The sequence below is a fragment of the Amblyraja radiata genome, chromosome 1 (assembly GCF_010909765.2).
Source record: "Amblyraja radiata isolate CabotCenter1 chromosome 1, sAmbRad1.1.pri, whole genome shotgun sequence".
Lineage (NCBI taxonomy): Eukaryota > Metazoa > Chordata > Chondrichthyes > Rajiformes > Rajidae > Amblyraja > Amblyraja radiata.
In genome coordinates this window covers 108,926,613-108,939,968 of record NC_045956.1, presented here as the reverse complement: position 1 = coordinate 108,939,968, position 13,356 = coordinate 108,926,613, and the positions used below count along the sequence as shown (strand labels likewise).

The 13,356-nt window shown below is 39.5% G+C and overlaps 1 protein-coding gene across 1 annotated transcript in view; it reads left to right on the top strand.

Annotated features, from left to right (window-relative positions):
• Positions 1-13,356, top strand: part of scfd2 (sec1 family domain containing 2) — a 215,904-nt gene that overhangs the window by 70,083 nt on the left and 132,465 nt on the right. The window contains exon 5 of the mRNA XM_033028550.1: positions 12,254-12,503. Within this exon, the coding sequence (XP_032884441.1) occupies positions 12,254-12,503 (250 nt within the window). The remainder of the gene's footprint in view (positions 1-12,253; positions 12,504-13,356) is intronic.

Here is a 13,356-nt window from a genome sequence, read left to right as displayed (position 1 = left end):
CTTTACTGTTTGCTTCCAAAAATCTTTCCGACTTTTTATACAAACACTAATTTTCTATTGATACAACTCGTGGATGATGGTTGAAAAGAATGCTTTGTGTTGGAAGTTTCAAATCGAGCCTTAAGGTTTTTTCCTCCCCTCTGTTCTTTGCCACCCAAGCTACTAGTACCCTATCATTTTACAAAATATATTGTGCGCCTGGCATTGCGTCTTTTAAGCAAACAGAATTGGCCAACTCGAGTCCATTGAGTTGCCAAAACCATCAACTCCCATTGCACTCAATTTATCACCAATACAGCAAATCATTTGGTGTTCAATATTTATTGTTAGTCCTTTGTCTTTCAGAATATATGTGAATGGAACACATTTCCCATTAATATTTACTTTGTATATTGGTCTGGAATTTGCTGCATATTCAAAATGAATGTCTTTGTTTCCAATATTATTTGGCTTCAAATGAAAGATTTTATTATGATATATCAAATGTGAAATATAGTCAGTGGTGTGAAACAGTTTTATAACAGTTGTTTTGGACCTCTTGGACGTTCTCAGTCAGTTGAAAATTAGGAGGAGGTTTTAAGATGTAATGCACAATATTTTTTCACGGCTATGAATTTAAGTTATCATCTTGTAAATCAGCACCACATTTACCCTTCCACTCACAATTTACAGTGCCTTTGTCCAAGAATATGCCATAATTTTTTAACCAGGATCCAACTGGCAGCCCTTCCCCTTTTAATACTTTATTTTGATGGGAGGAATAAAATTGTAAACTTTTGTTTTCACAATAAATGCTTATGGCACCACTGCACCAGTGAAAGTTCCCCCAACAGTTTTGCATAATTTACATCTTGGACAGTGGGCAGAACTTTTTGTCATTCAAAACCACAATTGATTCAATTTTTTTTTTCTTCAGCTAGTTTTTCATAGCTCATTGGAACAGGCCCTTTGGCTCACAATGTCTGTGCCAAACATAATGCCAATGTAAACTAACCTCTTGTGCCTGCACATGATCCATATCCCTCAATTTCCTGCATATCCATGTGCTGATCTAAAAGAATCTTAAATGCTTCCATCATGCCTCCACTACCGACCCTGGCAGCACATTCTACGCACCCACCAAACTGCATTTGAAAAAAAAAACTCTTATACATCTCCTTTATACTTTGCTCCTCTCACCTTAAAGCTAGGCCATCTAGTGTTTAATATTTCCATCCTGGTAAAAAGATTCTGACTGTTTATGCAGTAGATACCTCTCATAATTTTATATACTTCTATCAGATTTGCCCTCCAACGTTCCAAGGGAAACTATCCAAGTTTGTTCAACCTTTCCTTCTAATTTGGGCACCATTCTGGTAAATTTGTCCCTCCCTGGTCATTCCTCCTCGTCCCAGTTCCTGTCCCGCGGAAGTAACAGAAGCTTGAAAATTCACACCACCAGAGTCAAGAAGTTTCTTCCTCCGTTACCAGACTTCTGAAAGGTCCCTCCATAAGCTTGGATACTGTCAGATTTGCCCATAGCCCATTGCGAACAATTGGACTTTGTGGAACTGATGTGCTGCAATGCTGAGAAATATATTTTGCACTCTGTATCTTCCCCTTTGCTCTATCTATTGTACTTGAGTTTGAATTGATTGTATTCATCTCTGGTATATTTCATCTGTTCGGATAACAGGCAAACAAAGCTTTTAGCTGTATCTTGGCACACATGACAATAATAAACGTAAACCTCTTTGGTTCCCTCTCCAAGCCTCAGCATCCGTCCTGTAATGGGGTGATCAGAAGTGCATGCATTACTCCAAATATGACATAACCTAAGTTCTATAAAGCTGCAAAATGATTTTGAGTCTCGTATTCATTGCCCTGACCGATGAGGGAAGCATACCATATACCTTCTTTACCACTCTGCTGACTTGCCTTGCCATTTTCTGGGAGCTATGGATTTGGACACCAAGATACGCCTCTGTACATCAATGCTGCTAGTCTTGCCCTTAACATGATGTCAAGTTACAATTGAAGTCCCAAAGAGCAATGCTTTGCAGTTGCTCTGATTAACCCTCATCTACTATTTCTCCATCTATTTTTGTAGCTGGTCTATATCCTGCTATATACTTTGAAGGCCTTCCTCAATCCTCAAAATCCACAATTTTGGTGACATCTGTAAACATGAACCAACCATCTACATTTGCCTCTAAGTCGTATGTTTGTCTATAAAGTTCCCAGCACAGATCCCTGCATAACTCCACTGGTCACAGACCTCCATTCAGAATAACACCCTTCCATCACAACCCTCTGACTTCTATGAGCAAGTCAGTTCTGAATCCAAGTCACCAGGAATCCCAAACACATAATCTTCTGATTCTATAAATCACGAAACCATCGATGTTCACAAAATACTCTGCCACTGAAATACCAATCATCTGGCCAGCTTTGTTCCCTAATACAAGGTCCAGAATGGTCCTTCTTTCAATTAGACGATCCACATACTTTCAGAAAACCGTCTCAAATACACAATAGGTTCTGACCCATTTAGTCTTTTGCAGTCTATTTCACTGAGTAATTCCCAGTCAATATTGTTGACGTTAAAATCAGCTACTATGATACTTTTGCAAATCTGTTCCTCTATTTCGCACTGGGAGATACATTCAATACATAAATAATTATTTTCAGTAATAAAATTGGTCTGCCACCTCATAAACGAGAGTTTATGAAGTTGTAGATTTCATGCTTTAATATTCTTGACCTTAACTTTTTTTTTGTCATCCTTTACCATTTTTTGTTTGAAGCTTTCCACATTTTCTATCCAATCGTCAAGAGTGTTTTATTGCCATATGTCCCAGCTAGAACAATGAAATTATTACTTGCTGCAGCACAACAGAATATGTAATCATAATAAATAATATAACAAAATCTCAGAAAAAAAAGAACAAACAATAACAGTGCAATAATAATAGTCTATTGTAGTTCAGAGCTTATGAGGTTGTAGTGTTTAATAGCCTGATTGCTGTAGGGAAGAAGCTGTTCCTGAACCTAGACAGTTCTCATTACAGTTCTCATGCTCCTGTACCTTCTTCCCGACGGCAATGGTGAGGCAGCGACTATGATAAATCCCTTCGATGGTGGGGAGGTCAGAGTCGGTGATGGTCTGGGCGGTGTTTACAACTTTTTGCAGTCTTTTAATCTTTTAATACGATCAATTATATTTGTATCGTGTTTGTTAATATTTTGGAATTTAAATTCTTCCCGGCAACAGTTGAAGTTGCAACTTAACAGTTTGTGTGATTGCAACAGAAGGTGTTGGACTGCATGTAACCCAACCGGCTTTCTTTTGCGAGAACTGGTTCCCATCTCTTTTGAAAAGGATATCTCCTGTCCCCAAGTCCTGCCATTGTGACTACAATTTCACACTTCACTCTTAATAACTCTCTGGAATAGTAGATCGAGTCGTTAAAATGAAACACGGGCACTTAAATGTTTGCAATAAATGTGGACTTGCCAGAATTACCAACATCCTGTGAAGGAATAACAAAAAAAATAATAACCGATGAAGAATTACTCTCTTCCGGTAACATCCTAACTGCAATTAGTTAATGAGGGTTGTTCAACTGTTCACTTCAATGCAATGCCATGTTTACTCAAAGGTCATTTAACTATAAACATTTAACATTTTTCAATTTTCTTACTATGTATTTAAAACCTTTAATCAAATAATGCTGCTCATTGCACTGGCTGGCCAAGCAAAAGCTGAATGCATTTATTTGTGATTTTCTACTAGGGTGTATGGTTTTCATAGCTATGGTTTGACACACATTTTCACCTGGAATTAACTAAAACATTTAAAACCACGATATTTCCGGTCAGATTTAGCTGAAACCCAAAAATTCGGGATAAGATAACGTGATCTTCCTTGGCTTTGTGAAAGAACTGCAGCTTTTTATGAGCATAATAATGCTTACTCTTTAAGAAGAAGTCATGCTAAGCGACTTGTATCCTTCTGGCGCCAACCAGAGCAAAGTTAAGTTTTGTAGTGCATTTCAACTTCCTGGAACTGACCTTTTATTATTTTATTTTGAATCCTCTGATGTTAAACAAATAAGACCACTCTGAAACCTCTTCAACCAGCAGGAAGTACATTACAGAGGTAGCTACATTTTTTTTCACATGCCATGTGAGAGAAAAGTTTAGTTCTCGCCAGTATGAGAGAAACTAATTGCAAATCAGTCATGGTGCATTATGGCAGGAGCATTTAAATCAGTGATATGGTTTTGTCTGACCTCGATACCCACTATCCCCAGGGTTCCTTTCTAGGCAACACTTCTATATGGCTCTCTCAAGTTCTGCAAATTTGGATACCAACTGAGCAGGCTTCTTAAGAAAAGTTGTCATTTATTTGGTAAGACGTTACAAACCAACCCAAATAGAATTTTTAGAATTTGATATGTGAGGTTAGAAATTGGTGGTGCGAAATGCTACTCCAAAATTATTTTTCTGGCTTGTTGTATTAATAGTCACCATAATGTATATTATAAGAGAACTGCTCAATCACAAGCAAACTCCCTGTTAGGAATAGAAACAAGGAACTGCCGATGCTGGTTTTTCGCAATATTTTTGTTTCTACATAAATATATTTGGATGGAGTAAAAAATTATTTGTTGGCCTTAATTATTTTCATTAGATGTTACTAATTGCTCTGAGAAATCCATTCTCATATTCAGGTAGGAATTAAGAAGAGTCCATTCAAATCATTTATTTCAAATTCATTAAATCATGACTGCTCTGATTATAATCGCATCTTCGCATTCCCACTGTCACATTTCATTCCATTTCTTATCAAGCACCTATCAACCTAAATCTTAAAAAGATTCAGAAACCATTTCCATCGCCCGCTGAGGAAAAGAGCTCCAAAGACATTCAAACTTCAATGAAAAGATTTTGCCTCATGTTTTAGTTTTTTAGTTTTAGTGAAACAGCACGGAAACAAGCCCTTTGGCCCACCGGGTCTGCACCGACCAGTAGTCCCCACACTATAACACAAGCCTACACATTAGGAACAATTTGCATTTATTCCAAGTATACAAACCCATGCCAATTAACCTACAAACCTGCATGTCTTTGGAGTGTGGGAGGAAACCGAAGATCTTGGAGAAAACCCACGCGGTCACGGGGAGAAGGTACAAACTCTGTGCAGACAACACCTGTAGTCGTGATCCCGGGTCTCTGGTGCTGCACCACTGGGGAGCCCATAGAGCCATGATTTAAAATTATGCGAGGCATACATAGGGTAGACAGTCAAATCTTTTTCATCAAATGCGAGAAGGCATAACATTGTCAAATATCAAATGCTAGAAGGCATCATTTTAAGGAGGGAGGGGCAAAGTTTACAGGAGATGTGAGACAAGTTTGTTATCCAGAAAGTGGTGAGTGCCTGGCATGCGCTGCCTGGGGTTGAGGCAGATACGATTATGGCACTTAAAATACTTTTGGATAGACTAATGGATATGCAGAGAATGAAGAGATTTGGATTATGTGCAGGCAGATAATGTTAGGTCTTGGCATCATGTTCGGCACCTAAATTATCGGGCCGAAGGGCTTGTTCCTGTACTATATTCTATGTTCTATATAACTTAAATGTTTAATTGTTTTTAAAATGGGGAACGGTTTTCGATTCTGCCATTGGAAGAAACATCCTCTCTACATTCAGTCTGTGAACATCTGTCAGGTCCTTTCGATCATGTTCCCCTTCACTGTTTTAAACACCAGTTAACATAAGTCAAACCTGTCCAATATTTTGGTAATAGGACAACCCAGCTGTTCCAAGTATTAGTCTTGGAAACCTTCCCTAAAATACAAAGCAAGGAGTAGTACTCTTTGATCTGGTATATTGTTGGTTCACATGCTTGATCAATGGTGTTTTATCATTAATGTCTTATTATTAATGTTTAGTGTTTTCTTAGTCATTCGTAACTGTCACTGTATGTCGTGTTGTCAAATTTCAATGCCGAGTCAAATATCACGCCAAGGTTTTTGACGTGAGGTTTGAGTAATGGGGTGTAAGGCTTCCAAGGCTGCCTGCTATCGTTTTGATGGAGTCCGAGGGTCCGAGAAGGATGACCCCAGACTTACTCTCGTTTAGTTACTCTCGTTTAGTAGAGTTCAGAGTTTGAGATACAGCACGGAAACAGGCTCTTCGGCCCACCGGGGCCAAGCGATCAGCAATGCCCGCATATTAACACTATCCTACACCCACTAGGGACAATTTTTACATTTACATAGCCAATTAACGTACAAACCTGTGCGTCTTTGGAGTGTTGGAGGAAACCGAAGATCTCGGAGAAAACCCATGCCGGTCACGGGGAGAAGGTACAAACTCCGTACAGACAGCACCCGTAGTCAGGATCGAACCCAGGTCTCCGGCGCTGCATTCGCTGTAAGGCAGCATACTATTTAGTTCCTAGCAACTCACTGAATATGGAAAATGGCAAACTCAACCTTTGCATCAATACTATAGCTATTTTTGTTAATTTTAGATATTGCAATTTAATTCATTTTTAGTGTTTACAGTGAAGCCAATGGTATCCAACTTTGGAGACACAATTCTATCCACCTTTGGAGACCGATTCTGGAATCAGATGTCTGATGCAGGGCCTCATCCCGAAAAGTTGACTATCCTTTCGCCTGCACAAGTGCTGCTTGACTCATTGAGTTCTTTCAGCAGCTTGTGTTTTGCTCTCCACCGTTGATTCTCTTTTTGTTTTTCTTCAAATCCATATTATTGTCTTGGTTAATGTGGGCCCTTTACTTTCATATGGAGCAGAGAATAGAGCTTTTCAGTTACGAAGAGAGATTGGCGAGGCTAGCTCTTTTTCCTTGGAGCGGAGTAGTTTAAAAGGGGGGCTTGGTTGAGGTATACAAAATTTATGAGCAGTAAATTGCAGATTTTTTTCCCCACATCAGAGATAAAGCTGATGGACAGAGATTTAGTGTGTCGGAAGGAACTGGACATACTGGATTACACCTAAGATAGACACAAAATGCTGGAGTAACTCAGCGGATCAGGCAGCTTATCTGGAGAAAAGGAATAGGTGATGTTTCGGGTCACCTATTCCTATTCTCCAGAGATACTGCCTGAACAACATTGAATTGCTCCAGCATTTTGTGTCCATCCTCTGACTTAATTTAGGTTAGGGGATAAGAATTTTAGAGGGAATGGTATGTGCCTGGAATACACTACCTGTACCAACAAATGAGGTGATGAAATGAGAAATTCACTGACTGAACTGTATGCAAAAAAAAAAAGGAATTTCACTGCACCTCGGAGCATGTGACAATAAAATACAATTGAATAATTTAACCATTAAGTAACTATCTTTGATTGGACTGTACTGGCTTTACGTTGCACTAATGTTATTCCCTTACCATGTATCTGTATGCTGTGAATGGCTCGATTGTAATCGTGTATTGTCTTTCCGCTGACTGGTTAGCACGCAACAAAAGCTTTTCACTGTACCTCGGTACACGTGACAATAAACTAAAACTGAAACAGATAAATATTTGAGTCGCCTCGGCTTGGAAGGCTAGAGGTCGTGCTGGGAAATAGGATTAATGTGGATGGGTGCCCACTGGCCAGTGTAGAAATGGTGGGGTGACACTATCACATTTAATGCTGGCTATTTTGTTATTGAAGATGCCTGTCTGAGCTAATTCCATTTACCTGCATTTTACCCATATCCCTCTGAACCTTCCTTATCCATGCACATCTCCACATGTTTTTTTAAACAGTGACATTTTATCTCTCTCTACCATTCCTTTGGCAACCCGTTCTATATCCCCACCACACAGTGTGAAAACTTGCCTCTCAAATCCTCTTTAAATCTTTCCCCTTTTGGCTTCAGTCTATGCACTCTAGTTTTATACTCCCGTACATGTGAAAAGGACCATGACCAGGGATCATGGTCAAATTATGCTCATGAAGGAGGACAGGGATCATCTGGTAGATGATGAGCTTTGTCCCAGGTCGGAAGTCTTGATCTTCAAATATCCTTTTCCTCAATCAATAATATTCTGGTGCATTAAAGGTGGTGATGAATTCCATTATTGATGTCTAACTTTGCTAGGATGTGGCTCCTAAACATTGGAAAATAGTCCTCATTTTTCAGTATCTCACCATCGCCTTCTAATGTCAAAAGATAATATAGTGCAACAGGGATAAATTAGTAAAGTACCTTTGACTTGCAAATGTTGAGTGTAAAGCCCATCCTCTTCAGCAAAAACATTGACTGGCTTGAAGCCTAGCCCCTCAGCATACAGAAAAGCCTTGTCTTTATACAGCAGTCAGAAAAGTCCATTTTGTCTGGAGCACTCTGGTTCACTTCTCGCAATCCACATGTGCTGTTCTTACTATGCAATCACAGGAAGTGCAACACCAGCCCTTTAACCTCCACACTCCCCACATCCCCACACTCCTAGGTCAGGTGCACTGGGAACATTTCCAGATGAAGCAGTGAATAAAATGCATTATTTATTCCTCAGTGCCATCTCTATTGGGTAGCCCAATTGAAAGTTAGATCACTGCCTACCTGCACATCTCCATTCCTATGCAGGTAGACACAAAATACTGGAGTAACTCAGCGGGACAGGCAGCATCTCTGGAGATAAGTAATGGGTGACGTTTCGGGTCGAGACCCTTCTTCAGACCATTCCTATGCATATCCCAACCTGCCTTTTTAATTCTCTGTCCCAGTGTCTCTCTGACTTTTCAGTCCTTGGTCCACACCCTCCTATATTTGTCTGCTTAAAGTCCATATTTCATCTTCCAATTAGGCACATTTTAGCTGTCTGGATCTAACATAAAGTTCAGCAATTACAGTACAGAGCATTTCCTGTTTTCGTTTGAGATTTCCAGAATTTTCCTTTGGTAATTTCAAGCAGTGATTATACTTTTCCCAACACTAATCTTGTTTTTATTTGTGCCGTTAACAATATTTTTCATCTTGCACTTTTTGTGATTTTAATTTCCTGATATCCACCTTTTTGCAGATCTTCCCTTTTCTTAACTTTTCTATTTAGTATCAATAGACAATAGATAATAGGTGCAAGAGCAGTCCATTTGGCCCTTCGAGCCAGCACCGCCATTCAATGTGATCATGGCTGATCATCCCCAATCAGTACCCCGTTCCTGTCTTCTCCCCATATCCCCTGACCGCTATTTTTAAGAGCCCTATCTAGCTCTCTCTTGAAAGCATCCAGAGAATCTGCCTCCACCGCCTCTAAGGCAGAGAATTCCACAGCCATATCCTTTCTGCATACTAATTATCTCATAACTTTCATCCTGTTTATCTTTTAACTTTTCTCATCTCTGAGGAATGGTTATTAATGACTTGATAAGCTATGAAGAGAGAAACAAACCGACTGAACATGTCTGGCACTTGATGTTTTTAATTAAGTGAGTATTAAATTATCTAAAATTAGGCCATAAGAGGCAAATATAATCAAAATAATTTTAGGTTACTTCTGCAGAGAGGACATTGGAAAATATTTTAAAATATAAAGCTTAAATGTAGCTGATCAGTGTTGAGATGTATGTACTACTTTCCACATTCCTTTGGGGCAATGTTGAGACCACACCTGGAGAATAATTTTTTTTTTGTCTCCTTTTTTAGGGAGGATGTACTTTTAATTTAGTTTAGAGATACAGCGCGGAAACAGGCCCTCGGCCGACCGGGTCCGCGCTGACCAGCGATCCACACACACAAACACTATCCTACACCCACTTGGGACAATTTTTACATTTACCAAGCCAATTAACCTACAAACCTATACGTCTTTGGAGTGTGGGTGGAAACCAAAGATCTCTGAGAAAACCCACGCAGGTCAAGGGGAGAATGTACAAACTCTGTACATACAGCGCCCATAATCAGGATCGAACCCAGGTCTCCGGTAAGGCAGCAACTCTACCCCTGCGCCACCGTGACCGTCCTTGTATTTGAAACAGTTTGGAGAAGGTGTTTGTATTATGACTTAAAGGCATTGTTTTATGAGAAATCTGGACTGGGTCAGTCCTTTCCTAATTAGAGTGTGAGAGAATTGCATGTGGCCTTATTAAACTGTGTACAATTCTGAATGGGTTTAACAAGTTGGTTGCAAAGGCGATGTTATCACCCACTTGGGGAATATAGAGCTTGGAGACATATTTTGGAATAAAATGGAGTTGAGGATTTTTTTTTTCCTCTCAAAGACTTGTGAATCCTTACAGTATTGCCCCCCAGAGACCTGCAGAGGTTGAATCACTGAATGTATTTAAGCTTCAAATTGAATGATATTTGAATTACAGTGTAATTGGAAACAGATATGAAAGTGAAGTTAAGGCCATGATAAGATCAACTCTGACATTACTGAATGGCAGGGCAGACTCACAAGGCCACATAACAGACTCTCATTCCTATTTTTTATGTCAAGTAAAAGTCGGAAATTAAAGTGTTCAAGATTAGATTTCTATAATTAATAGAGAGAAATTATTTATTTCTGACAACAAAATAGCCTTTGGTTTTTGGAATCCTTGAGCGACTTTGGACTTTCATAGATTGGGATTTCCCATTTGTAGAGGAGCAAAGTATTTGAAGATTGCTAATGTTGATTGCTCTTCTGCAAATGTAAATCTGAGTGACTGTTTCAGTGCTACAAATAATATTGTAGGGTTGGGAAGGACAACATAATTGGGCAGGCACACAAAATTGCTGGGGAAACTGTTCCAGCTCTCTGTCCTGGGTCTCCTCCATTGCCAGAGTGAGCAACAGCGGAAATTGGAGGAACAGCACCTCATATTCCGTCTGGGGACCTTGCGTCCGGATGGCATTAACATTGAATTCTCCCAATTTTGCTAGCCCTTGCTGTCTCCTCCCCTTCCTTAACCCTCTAGCTGTCTCCTCCCACCCTCCCATCCGCCCGCCCTCGGGCTCCTCCTCCTCCTCCCCTTTTCCTTCATTCTCCCCCCCCCCCACCCCCCATCAGTCTGAAGAAGGGTTTCGGCCCGAAACGTCGCCTTTTTCCTTCGCTCCATAGATGCTGCTGCACCCGCTGAGTTTCCCCAGCAATTTTGTGTACCTTCGATATTCCAGCATCTGCAGTTCCTTTTTGAACATAATTGGGCAGGCATTGGCTCCTACAAGTGTGAATAATGTAAGGGCATGGCTCAGCCTGGTTGTGATCTTTCTCGTAATTAGTCTGCTGGAATTCATTGCTTAGATTGTCAAGTGAAGAATGGCCAGCTGGATGACATTCTGCAGAGTGCTTGTTGCCATTGAAACTATTCTGCAGTTCAGGTCTCGAAGGAGCTGGCAATGAGATAATCACTTAAATATACTCAAACTAATTAAGCCAAGTACATGTGAAGTAACTGGGAAAAAAAGATAGTCTCCATGCTGGGAAGCCAATTTTTTTTCTCTCTGAAAAAATAGATAAGGTCGATAAACAAATACAAATGACACAGTGGCATAAGTACATTCACTCATTATTCTTTTAATTCATTTGTTATCTTTTTCTCGCAATTCTAAAACCCACGCCTTGAATAATATCTAGTTTTTTGTCTAGACTTTCTGTAAGCTTATGCAAAGGACAGAATTTCTCAGGATATGATCAGAAACATTTGGCTAACCAAGCAATGATTACCATTGGGTCCAACCTCATTTAAATTGTTCATTCTGCCAATTTTATTTTTTCCTGATCACAGTGTTGCTGGGTTGAAGGACCCCGTGTATGTTGTATTGGTTTATTATTGTCAGGTCTGTGGAGGTACAATGAAAAACTTTGTTTTGTATGCTATCCAGGCCAATCATACCAGACATGAATACAATGAATTATTCTGTATTCTGCCGCAGCATTGAATATTCAACTTAAAATATTGGTGTCATTAAATTGTTCATTTAGTAATTGCAGTCGTTAAGAAATTAAGACCGTTATTTCGTAATCACAGTTGTTCAGAATTATAGTAAACATTGAAATATATAGTTGGCTATGAAAATAGTGATGCTATTATTCAACTTAATAAACCTAGTCCTTTGTTCAGAGTTTAGCCATTCCAAAGGATTTTAATTGAACCACATTTTTCTCAGTATTTTCTACATTTTTATAACTATTATTGTAATGTTGGATTGGTTTAAAATTGAAGTTTGAAATGATGTATGAACCTTTTGGGGGGGGGGGGGAAATTGACTCAATTTTTCACTGAAATTAAAAATCTTTTATGTTTGTTTTGCAGACCCTGGACGATTCTGATGTGCCGTGTGTTTTAACCCAACTTTTGTCCATAATCAAGCCACATGGGGAAAGAGATGCCTTAGATTACAACCTAGAAGAAATTCTAGTTCTTTTGGTTTACATCTACTCTGTGGTAGGAGAACTCAAGATGGACGAGACAATGGTTAAGGCTGAATGTGCGGTCAAAAAAGCCTTGTTGCGGTCATTGTGTGACGAACCTAACTTATCTCAGATACTTCAACAAATGACAGGTGAGTTTGAATTCCATTTTATTTAGCCAAAACCAAATCGTAATAGCCAGACCAAAATTCCAAAATGTTATTGATTGGGTTTTGTTGTGGGATTTCTGTGAGTGTTGGTCACAGTACCTTTGCAATTGTGTGGAAGAAGACAAGTATTCATTTTTCATTATTTGAAGATGTCCTTCATGTTATTTCTATCCTCCTGAAGGCAATGCCATGGTTGAGGAAAAAAGGGATCAGAATTTACAGAGAAACAGAAAAAATAGACAATAGGTGCAGGAGTAGGCCATTCGGCCCTTTGAGCCAGCACCACCATTCAATGTGATCATGACTGATCATCCCCAATCAGTACGCCGTTCCTGCCTTCTCCCCATATCCCTGACTCCCTATCTAGCTCTAGTGCCCTAGCTAGCTCTTGAAAGCATCCAGAGCACCTGCCTCCACCACCCTCTGAGGCAGAGAATTCCACACTCACCACTCTCTGTGAGAAAAAGTGTTTCCTCGTCTCCGTTCTAAATAGCTTACTCCTTATTCTTAAATTGTGGCACCTGGTTCTGGACTCCCCCAACATCGGGAACATGTTTCCTGCCTCTAGCATGTCCAAACCCTTAACAAAAATATTAGATTCCTTAAAGTATTGGTACTTATTGAAGTGGAAGTGGCACAACTGTTTAGAAATAGACGATACCCTCCATGATATACATCAGCAGGATAACTAAAAATATTTTACATTTATTTTCTTCAAATTTATTTATGAGTGGGTAAAATTGACCACAGTAATTGGTGCTTCACCGCAGCTCTGCATAATGCACACCACTGATTTGGCGAAGAAGACAAAATGTTTTATTTTTAGGGAGACACG